This window comes from Eucyclogobius newberryi, unplaced genomic scaffold, assembly GCF_026437365.1.
Source record: "Eucyclogobius newberryi isolate DKJ021-1_F unplaced genomic scaffold, fEucNew1.0.hap1 SCAF_14, whole genome shotgun sequence".
In the NCBI taxonomy this organism is placed as follows: Eukaryota; Metazoa; Chordata; class Actinopteri; order Gobiiformes; family Gobiidae; genus Eucyclogobius; species Eucyclogobius newberryi.
Window position 1 is genome coordinate 13,535,772 of NW_027315768.1, and position 12,092 is coordinate 13,547,863.

The 12,092-nt window shown below is 40.9% G+C and overlaps 1 protein-coding gene across 4 annotated transcripts in view; it reads right to left on the reverse strand.

The window, feature by feature from the left end:
* The window catches only part of tanc1b (tetratricopeptide repeat, ankyrin repeat and coiled-coil containing 1b), a 117,868-nt gene that overhangs the window by 66,569 nt on the left and 39,207 nt on the right, over positions 1–12,092 (reverse strand). For all 4 annotated transcript variants that reach the window (XM_072444339.1, XM_072444338.1, XM_072444340.1 and 1 more), the window contains exon 4: positions 212–345. In XM_072444339.1, the coding sequence (XP_072300440.1) occupies positions 212–345 (134 nt within the window). The remainder of the gene's footprint in view (positions 1–211; positions 346–12,092) is intronic.

Here is a 12,092-nt window from a genome sequence, read left to right on the forward strand (position 1 = left end):
CTTCCAAAGCTGCCAACTAAATCCAAATTCGCAAGTAGTTTCAAACCGTAAAAATGTAATCAAATATAAAATCCCATTGGGTAGTGGCAAGTCCGCGCTCCTCTCATCTTCTCTCCTCTGGCTCCGAGTGCCGCTGCAGCTGCTGTTTGGGGGAGAGCGGGAGGTGAAAGGGTGGGGAGAGAGAGGAGGGGGAAAAAAAATCATCAAATACCTTCTTTTCATTCTTGTCGTCCATAGGTATGCGTGCCGTGCCGGGGATCCCTTCTCCCAGTAGAAAGCCCAGCCTTGTCATCAGTTCCTGAGTGGCAGGAGAGGAGGGGCTTGTGTGTTTGTCCGCTTGTAACTCTGGAGAAACATGGAAGAGAAGGAGAGAAAGAGAGACGATGTTAGGAGCCGACCTACTCCGGACCGGTCTGAGCAAATGCAGCGCTGTGGTCTCCAGCTGCTGCTGCTGCTGCTGAAAGGTGCAGCGGAGAGAGAGAGATCGTGGGAGCCAGAACGGCTTTATGTGTGTGAATAAGAAGAAAGTATGGGAGCATAAAAGCCAATCTGGAAGTGTGCAAAATATGTGCAAATGCCAAATATTGTTTAGAGTTTGACGTGTAAAAATACAAATTCAGCTTCAGATGTGTAGCTTTATGCAACTTTTCTCAAATATTGCTGGTTTGCCAGAAATGTTCCACAGTATGTCCGTTAACTTATTTATCTGTCATTTTAGTCAATCACATGATCTCATCTCTCCACAGATCTGACAAGTAACTTAGCCTGGTAACATCACCTGCTTGTCACTGCAAAGTCACTGCAAAGTCCAGGAAGAGCCTGGCGCCACCAACCCACTGATCAAGAGCCAGTTTTAACACTAAAAGCTTTAGTCGAGTTTTGTCTGGGACAATTAGTTTAGCGAAAGCTCAATCTAGGGAGGGGGAGATGAGACTGCATCCGTTGTTAAAGATACAAAAGCTCCACACATAAGGTGGAGGCGTAAACGAGAGCTACGTCAAAGATACATACGCTCAGCACAGACGTGTGCAGAGGCAGATAGCGCTCTGACGTCTAGGGACGGTCAAACATGGGAAAGAATCAATCTAAAAGTGATGTGTCCATCCCGGAGACGCCTGTCATGCTGGCAATGTCAAATAAATATGGGAAAGAGTGTCTGCCAGTGTGGTCCTAGAGATTTGGTTTTCCATCTGGTGGATCACTAAGCACGGACAAAATGTATGATTCATGTCAGCAAAACTTAAATTGAATGAATAGAAATGAAGGTTTTGTGATTTCTGTCATGTCTTTGCGATTTTAACACATTCATTTTCCTGTTGTGTGAAGCGCTTTGAATTGAATGAGCTTGAATTGTATTCTACAAATAAACTTGCCTTGCCTTGCCTGCCTTAATGCCTACTGTGGAACATGTCAGGCAAAACAAGAACAGAAAGATGAGAAAAGTTACATAGAGCACTACTAAAATGTAGTTACGCACTGAACAGCCTGGCATATTTTACACGTTAAACTTTTGTAAAAACGTTGTTAATTCCTTCCACTAGTTGTGGTCAGAAGCGTATGGTATTGTCTACAGAGGGCAGCAAAGTGATGTTCTGTCTTGATTATTCCAAGTTATCTGTAGTTGATAACTTCACCTTGATGATAAACTCTGCTCTGGGCTCTGAAAGTTGTGGAAAAACGTGATGAATAATCACGATGCTCAGATCAGGCTGGTCAACCACTACAACAAAACAATGCACCATTCCACATCATAAAAGTTCATATTAGGGGAGGGAGATATTGACAAAAATGTATATAAAAATAATGTATCAATATTCTTATTATATATAAGTATTATATTAATGATATTCAGAAACAATGTTTTCACAATGCATCCAGAATGTGCATTGTGTCTGTAAATATTACCGAAAATGTGAAATAAAAAATTAATCACAAAAGAAAAAAAGTTGTAATAGTTATAGTTAATAGTATAATAATAGTTTTAATAGTTTTAATTAAAGAAAGCATACTAATCCAATTAAAGAGAGCATACTACTCCAATTAAAGAAAGCATACTACTGGTACTCCAATTAAAGAAAGCATACTACATACTAAAGTATTCTCAATTTTTCTATGTATATAAAATAACATTTCTATGTATGTCTCGTTCACAATAACATTGTGGTCTATTGGGATATCATCACATTGTTAATCTCATTACATCCCTTGGTCCTAGAGCAGTTACGACCCAAAACACCTTTTTCTTTTCTGAAATGATGGATGTGGTGTCCATACACAGCTGTAGCAAATGAATCAAAGATGCAAATATAAAAGAAAGAAAAGACACATTTTCGCCAAACAAAAGCTTATTATGCAGCTCTCCGTCAGCACCTTCCCCTCTGCTCTCTTCCAACCTCTTTCCTCCACGCTTATTAATAATGCTGACAAGAAATGTGATTAAATAAAAAATATGCCTTCTGGCTTAACATTAACCATTATCATGAACATGTTGGGAGAATGCAGCCTGTCGATTGTCCTGGGCTGACAGAGAACAGGCTTCCAGCAGTATGTGTGTAGCAGCCATCTGTGCCCCTTTGAGGTCATGTGTAAGCAGTGATCTGATCATAAGATGGACCCATGTGACGGCGCTGTACAGCCTGTTTGTGAGTGGCATTTTGTACTAAGATGCACATGACACTAAAGTGTTAAAGGAATGTCATTTTTGATCAACATCTACTGTAAATATCACCCACCACAGAATATAGATGCATCTGGGAGCCGAAAAAGCTACCGTACTTGAGTTTGGACAATCAATGCAGTAAATGACTGGCCTCTGTTGAAATGAAATACAATACAAGATTTTGAATTTTTTTTAGTTTTGAGTATGATAAAATATAACTGTTCTTTCAATCAATCATTTGACCTTTATCTATAGAGCCCTTTACAACACTGAAAGTGACACAAGTGCTTATCAAGGCAATACAAAACATAAAACTAAGCAAAAACAAACTACAAAATAAAGTGTCATTAGATTACTGAATAAATAAGTCTGTGATGGCGCGCACGTCGGGGGGCGCATGTCGGGGGGAGGGGGCGCATGTCGGGGGGAGGGGGCGCATGTCGGGGGGCAGTTTGTTCCAGAGTCTGGGGCCAGCGACAGAGAAGGCTCGATCTCCCCAATGCTTGAGTCTGGCTCTGTGGACGTCCAGTAGATGATTTTTTTTTATCTTAGAGCCCTGCTTGGGTTACGAGCAGACAGAAACTCGGCCAGATAAAGAGGTGCCAGGCCATTTAGAGCTTTAAAAACAAAAAGTGAAATATTAAAATCAATTCTAAAAGAACTGGGGTGATGTGCTGATATCTGGTTTGTTGGTTAGAAAACGCGCCGCAGCGTTCTGTACGAGCTGAAGGTGGCTAAGGGCAACTGGGAGACACCCACATAAAGAGCATTGCAATAGTCCATTCTTGAGCCGATGAAAGGATGAATAGTCCTTTCAAGGTGGGTGTGATTTAAAAAAGGCAAATTTAAAATTGTTGTCACAAACAACCCCAAGATTCTTTACAGTCGATTATATCATGGAGGACAAGTTATATATTTAGACAGCACAGAATCACCAAATAAAATGTACTCCGTCTCCCTATCATTCAAATAAAAGGGAATTTTGCCCTAAGATAAGATAAGATATTCCTTTATTGTCCCACATGGGGAAATTTCATTGCTGCAACGCAGGTAGATACAGAGGTAGATACAGAAGAAAAGAACGAATCACTTATAGGAAGTTTGAAAAAACACTTTCAGTAGAAGATCTCCTATAAACAAAAACTCCCATAGACAAAACCACCCATTTCCCAACAAGGGATGGAGGGGAAAAAATAATAAAGATAAAAATAAATAAATAAATAAATAAATACATAAATACCATTGCATGTGATCACGACAGTAATTGTACATGAATATGTGTCACGACGGCACATGAATTGCACATGAATTCCAACAGCAATTGCACATATGACAGAATTGCATATCAGTATTAGGTTAGGTCAGTATTGCGAGTGTTCAGGACTAACAGTGTTTGTTATAAAGTCTGACAGCAGCAGGAAGGAAAGACCTGTGAAACCTTTCCCTCCCACAGCGAGGGTGGATCAGTCTCTCACTGAAGCTGCTCTCCAGAGTGGACAGAGTGTCCTGCAGGGGGTGACAATGATGGTCCAGCATAGATGCGAGTTTAGCCAGGACCCTTTTGTCCCCCACCTCCTGCACCGAGTCCAGAGCACAGCCCAGGACGGAGCTGGACTTCTTGATGACTCTGTCCAGCCTCTTCCTCTCCCTCTCTGTGATGCTGCTGCTCCAGCAGGCCACACCTACAGGAGCTGATGCCACCACAGAGTCGTAGAAGGTCTTCAGGAGTGGCCCTGTCACTCCAAAAGACCTGAGTCTCCTCAGGAGGTAGAGCCGACTCTGGCTCTTCCTGTACAGTGCGTCTGTGTTATGAGTCCAGTCCAGTTTGTGGTTCAGATGAACATCCAGGTACTTGTATGAGTCCACTCTCTCAATGTCCCTTCCCTGGATGTTCACTGGTGAGGGGGCAGTGGGGTGGCGTCTGCGGAAATCCACCACCATCTCCTTGGTCTTCCCCGCGTTGATGAGGAGATGGTTCCGCTGACACCAGTCCACAAAGTCCTGCGCCAGTCCTCTGTACTCCGCGTCATCGTCGTCCGTGATGAGTCCGATGATGGCAGAGTCATCAGAGAACTTCTGCAGGACACAGCTGTCCGTGTCGTGTCTGAATTCTGCAGTGTAAAGGGTGAAGAGAAAGGGCGCGAGGACAGTGCCCTGGGGCGCCCCCACACTGCAGGTCCAAGTGTCAGACACACATCTTTATGTCTGTGATACAATCAGTCAAAGATTGAAGAGCATCACTTTAGTTTGGAAACACAGGTCATGCTGAGAAATAGATTTTCAAAGTTAGGGGCCCCCAAGCAATTTCAGGGGCCCACAAGGGCGCGCGGCATCGCAGCGTCATAAGAACAAGATAAATGTGTTGTTTTAAACCTGGTTATTAGCATGTAAAACAATTTAAAGTACTTTTATCTGTTATTTGATATGAAGAGCACAAATACTGAATCATATAAACCAGAGATCATGATCTTTAAAACTGTTTAATTCAATATAATAATGTTTCTTAGATACAAAATAAATACTTTTTACAGCATTTGACACAAGGAGATCTTGTGGAATATATGAGATCACGTCCTACAAAATAAACTACTAACATATATACATTGCCCCAAAAATTAAACCGGGCATTTCCGAGGACACGTGAACGCAACACGAACGCAGCGCGCACCGCTCGGCACCACTCGGCCAATGAGAAGCGAGAAGACGTGCGAAGTGGGCATGTCTGTCAAAACGAAACTTAAGCGATGAAAATGCCCCGAATATGGCCAAATTACTAGTTAAATCTTGATTTTTTTCGAGGAGGGGCACGGCGGGCCCCCTCCTATTTCAAACCGCGGGCCCACCGGAGATTCAACTGCTTGCGGGCACCGGGCCCTCGTCTATTTCGCAGCCTGCAGGTAAGTAAATCTGCAGATTGTCTGCATAGCAGTGAAAAGCTTAACTGTGCCTGGCTATAATTGGCAACATATACAGAGAAAACAACATGGGGTCAAAATTTTGTTTTCATAATATATTATTATTATAGTATTTCTATAGTGCTTTTCCACCTTCAAGGCAGTCAGCGTACTTTTAATACAGATAAATCTAAACTTTACCATTCAGGCAACAACTCACATGATTGATTATGACATGATCTGGTTAAGATAAGTTAACATTTTGATTTTGAAGTCCAACACCACGACCCCCTCACATACATTTACAAAAGTAAAGGCTTTCCGACTGACGTGACTAATGCTTTCCTCCTTTTTGCCATAAAGTGCCTGTTGCGGTGCTACTGGTCAAGAGCATTTTTATGACCACAATAATAAAAGAATATCGCATGAGGTCAGTGTTCTCAGGAGGCTAAAGCGCTCCATGACAAATAACCCACACTGCGCACCGTATACGATAGTGAAATATCTAATACATATAGTGTTTTTTATGTTTTCAAAGTTGCCAGGGTTTTGGTACACCATGTTCCTCCTCTAACTTTAATGTATACAAATGTCTCTTCCAAGGTTTGTGGTCTCTGACGCTAGCGTGTTTCTGATGCAGCTTTAGTGCCTTAGTGCCAGTTCCCCTATGAAAACACTTGTCTTTGATGTGGAGACGGTGATGTTCTCCAAAGCTTGAAGGACATGTAGAATTAATTATAAACAGGCCTAAGGATGCAGCGTTGCACAAAAGCGAAAAAGGTGCACTCAAATAACCTTTTGGAATCAGACATCAGAATCAATTTGACGCAGTGTTTTCCTGCATCTGTCTGAATGCACAGTTAACAGAAGATTCAAGGCTAAAGTGTAAAAAGATGCATGTTTTGAAATGAACTGTGGCGTACGAGAGCTGATATTCTAAAAGATGGTGATAGTTATATGAATCTAATTTTCTCGGACTAAAGATGTGAGGAATAAAAGTTTGTTTAACTGGCTGGTATAAAAGACGGCCTTGGATTATTACGCTTTCATTTTAGTCAAAAGAACAGTCAATCAATGAATTAAATGTCTATGTCCATTAGAGAAAGATAGACAGAATAAACTGCCTCAATAATAAAGAAAAAAATCTGCAGGACAAACATTGAAGGCAATATCGAGATTGTAATTGATCCATCTGCATTTCGTCCACACAGCTCAACGGATAAAAGTTAAACACAATCCTGGTTTTACCCAATTTCACTCCATAAAGACTATTTACATTCACCATAAATGTGCATATCTTTACAGTCTTTCATTTATGTTTTCTCTACCTGTCCCCTGATTAAGAGGAAGAGGGAACCTTTCTTATCACACGTTTACGAGCGCCACTCGTCTCCTGGGCGAGCAGGTTTTTGGTTAATTGGTGGAACCTGCCTACAGCTTGTTTTTGAAGTTTTAGTCATGATAAAAAGGTAAAGTTTCAAAATGAACATCTAATTAGATCTGCCTAAATACTGCCTCAATGGCCAAATATAAAGAATTGAATCGACTATCTTGTACTATAATAAAATGTCTTCTCAACTTAAAATGTACTTTGTTACATACATCACACGTTATTCAATTCAGTTGTTTTCTCCTGAACAAACTACTATCAGTGGATTGATTTTAATGCAATTTTTCCTGTTGTGTGAAGCACTTTGAATTGCCTTGTGTATGAATCGTTCTCTACAAATAAACTTGCCTTGCACTGATCCTTTCTGTACTTGTAGCCATGTAGCCTTCACTAGCATCATATCGATTAAAGCTAGGGATGCATCAATCCCAGGTGCTCGAGCTTGTACTCAACAATGAGGTCTTGATACTAAGAAGCAATACTACTTGACATTCCGGCGAGCAGTGAGGGTGCTCTTGTGCTAGGCTTAGTCAGGACCTGGAGGATTTTTACCTATGGAGCATGTGTTGTGTTGATGGGGAAAGGCAGAGAGCCAGGATGAAACCCACCTACTCTCCCAGACTCTTTGGTACATCTCTAGTATTCACATTCAGCAGATTAGCTTTTGGGCAAGAGCACAGTGTTGGAACAGCTTCTTCAGACACACAGGGGAAGCAGAGTGGATCAGCCAATCAGCTCTCATCCCAAAGTGTCATAAAGCATGGCTATTTCTTACAAGTTTGTGATCCTGTAAACTAGTTTTTACTATGTAGACAGTGCAGTGGTCTGGATTTGTCATAAAGATCTGCTTTTACAATACACCTTCTGGGGGGGAAACAAAACTGAATAATTTATGAGAAAAAAAAGTTGGTTTCTTCAACTTTAAAGCCAGTTGAAACACTTGTGTTCAATTGTGTTCAACTAAGTCATTTATTCGATTTCTAGGGTCAAATTCTACATGATAGGATCACATAGTTGTACACACTATATTTGAATAATTCTTACAGATTTTCCTTGAATTTCCACACACCAATCCTCAACTTTAGGCTGTGGTTTGAAGCTCAGTATGTTCAGATCCATCAACCGCATCTTTATTACATGCTTGTGACCGGATTACTTCATCACTGGCTCTTCAAAACCACTTGGAGTGAGTTGCCTGGGAGAACCAATCAGTCGCCCTGGAACCTGGCCAGAGCGCTGTGTCAGATTGACAAACCGTGAGGACAGAGACAGATATAAGGCAACACATATGTCAGATACAACTCATGACTCACTCCCATATCAGAGGCAAACTGCCGAAAATCAATGCACTGCACTATGGGAAAGTTCACCCGGTTCACAACCAGCCAAGACCAATTGTGCAAAGTCATAAAATAAACCTCAAGGATAATGGAAATCAGATATTAATAGTCGAGTTGCGTTGAGGAAAATCTGATAAGCAGTTTGTAGCTTCAAAAAACGTGTGGTGGCAACAAGTGTGACCGCCACCAGACCAAGGTATGAGTCAGGTCAGGAAGCAAAAATAAAAGCCAAAAAAAAAAACATTGTGTTGTAGAATTGATACAATATGCTAGATAAATGTGACCATTTACAATTTTGAGAACGCGAGGCCTTGTTGCTAAATGAATGCATTTACCCTAGAACCAATTCAAATCCATGACCAGAATTACGTCCTACACATGTGGAGATACTGGCACGGCCTTGGCGGAGGTCTGCTGCATACTTCTGGACGTGCTTGTTTACATATTTACTCAAATCAATTTGTAATCTCACTTTGGATGAAGCCGCTGTCCAATCATCTTGCATTCGATTGCTTATAACCATAAACCAATATTGCTTGTGAATAATGCAAACGTTATCATCGGCCCATCACTCTTTGCCGCTGCGCCACAGTCCCACGTCGGTGACAGCCAAATGCATCACAACCAAAACCAACTCTGACAGCCACATTTGAATAGCGTACATCGAGCTGGTTCCCGTAAATGTCTGCTCCTTGTAAACAGAGTCATAATAGGCCTGTCCCCTGCACACCGACTGCTTTCAGACTTGGCTGGGGATGTTACTGCTCTATTGTAACATTGCTGAGGTCAGTGGAATTACTGCCTCGACAGAATAAGAAACACAGCGCTGACGACGAGCCAAAACATTACAGGGGGAAAAGCAAGCTACTGCCGTCTCAGCGTGATGTGCCACCAAAGATATGATCCTATAATTGTTTCTTCCAACAAAGTAAATAGACTGCTGTCATTTATTTACAACACAACTCTCCAAATTGGCAGATTGTTTGGCAGTGCTGAAAGAGCTTATGAGGCTTAAAACGCTAATATCCATTTGATGATTTGTTGATCGATTTCCCCTTGGCAATATGAGATCTTCATTATTATTTTAATCTTTTTTCATCTGAATTGGCACTGGGAAGTGTGAATGAACTCCATCAACTTTAGAATTATTATCATCAAAATTGATGGATGAAAATGTATCAATATTGATTACAAGATATGCACAGCCCCAATATAGTGACAATAGTATAAGGACCCTCTTGCAAAGAGTTGTATAAAGTGACTGATTGGGTTGTCATGATACTATAATATTTCAAATTTCACTGCTATGTAAAGGCTTGATACTCAATACAAATTTACAAACCACAATGTAGAGCTGGGCGATAAAAGTAACAATCAATATCAATTTCTTCTTACAAAGTCTGAACTTCCTCCATACCACATGCTTTTACTGACAGGACTGATAACACCTCTGTATTCATTCCATACTGTGGAACAACTTGAGCAAAGCAATCCCACCACCAGGAGAGGCTGGTGGCAGACCCCCACCACAAGAAAAGCATTTAAGAATACGTAAAAGGAGAAACCACTATGTAAGTACGGTTGATTAGAGGGTAACGGTAATAACTCATGCAGGTTGTAGAAGTAGCGGCAGTAAAAATACAGATTTTGACAATCAACACCAGAAGCCCAATACAACATACATACACCAGGACAAGCTCAGGGGTTAAGGGTTTAAGCTCAAGGTCAAAACAAAACATATATTATATTCTTATTTTTGGAAAAAAACAAACTTTCACAGCTTTATTTTCTAACAAACATGCAATTCTAACCGTTAAAATAATATCCTTTAAGACACTATAGACATTAAACATTTGTTCAATTAATTTAATTTGTGTTTGTATAGCTAGAAAAACATGCATAACATCTCCATGGATACAAGCAACAGAAAAGTTCACAAAAATGTCACATGTTCTCATCTTTTAACCTAAGCTCCAATAGCATAGTGTCCATAAGTTCTGCCCTCTGAAACTAATAGTCTTGTACCCGACCCACTGGTTGCATAGGCTGAGGCGGGCCAAGCTGGTTTGTACTGTGCAAACTGTAAAAGGTTTATGTTGACAGTTTTGCATATTACGAGCAACATCGTAATGGAAACTCTGGTCTGACGGGGCAAATTAAAAGGCTGTGTTAATTGAAACTGTATTTACTGCAGGCTGGGGGCATAGATCCCTTTATTGACACTAATGGTTACAAGATGGTGGTTATTTTTAATACAGCAGTCTAGCTACAACTACAGTGTACAAGAAGAGTCGAGCTAAGCAAGTGTCTAATGTTCTGAATAACTTGAAAATGATGATACATGGGGTCAAAGTGAAGGTCAACAGACTTTCATGCTACGCTTTACAGGAATCCGTGACCACAGATGAAACACGGACCTCTGATTTAGGACTAGGGTGACGAGGATTGCTGATCTATTCATGTTAAGGTAATATATAAGTTGAATCTAGCACAATTCAAAAATATATTTTATTCCAGTTAAAATGTCAATAACAGCATGTTGGATTCAATTTGACAAGCAGTACAGAGTTAATTTTCAAGGTTGTAAAAAAGGAGAAAGATACTGATCCATACTAAAATGAGTGTTAAAACTACATATTTATTTGATTTCTGATCTGATTCAGATTTTTATTCTGGGGGGAGGGTCCTGAAGTATTAGTCCTATACTTCAGGACTAATATTGTCCTGAAGTATAGATAGTATAAATAGTAAAATAGTATGCAAATATTAAACATACACTACAACTATAACATTCTATTGTCAAAAAATTGTGGCTGTGCAATTAATCAAATGTTATCTCTAATTGTTTATGATCTTTTTAAGTAGTGTATGATTTTTTTTTAACATGTAGTGAGCCCTGCAGTGTTACAGGAGAGGTCACCCCATGTTATGATATCTCAAATTAAAAGAGTTACACACTAAATTATGAAATGCTTTGTTCTGATACTAAGGACACAGAAGGACAGAAAAAAGATGTTGCACCCTCAAAAGAAAGTTAAGTCTACGCCACAGAGTTCATTTACTCGAGTTCAACAGAAAATATACAAACAAACGTCTTCTCCAAGCACCTCAATCACGTCGCAGGAAATGAAGATGCAAACACAACGATTACAAGCCGCATGAGTAGGCGTAAGAACAGGTGTGCAATAGCAGCCCCGCACACCGATTGACAAATAAATATGGCAGAGAGGCGGGTGCGTCTGTGAGCTGGGGGCAACATGGGGCGGCCTTGGCTCCGCTCCTGCCTGTTCATATCCAGCCGGCGCTCGTTAGCCGCTGGAGTTTCATTACAATGGCCCGTGTAGCTGTGTTTTTAATGAAGCCTCGATGAGAACATGCATCCTGCTTCCACTTTGGAGTCGATGGGATGGTGTCGTCCCCCCCCCAGAACACGCCGAGTCGTCTTCTTATTGCGCATTCCGGAGCTGACCGGGAGCATCCTTTTGCCGAGCGCAGATGGGGCCCCGACAATAAGACTGTTGACAGTAGATTATCTCCCCCTAAAATGAGGGTCGGGCGGGAGGTAATGGCAAAGTGACAGAGCCGAGTTGAGATTCCAAGTGGGATAAAGGTTGGCGATGATTTGAAGGTGGACAAGTAAAATAATACCGGTACTATAGTTTGTATGGTATTTGTAAAGGATGACAAGACAAAGGAATCCTCATCTGTAATCGAACAAAACAAAACTATGTAATCAAGAAGCAGAATAAATTAGCTAAACAACGTCTATCACAAAGTCTAGCATGGTCAAATAGGGACTTAAAGGTGCA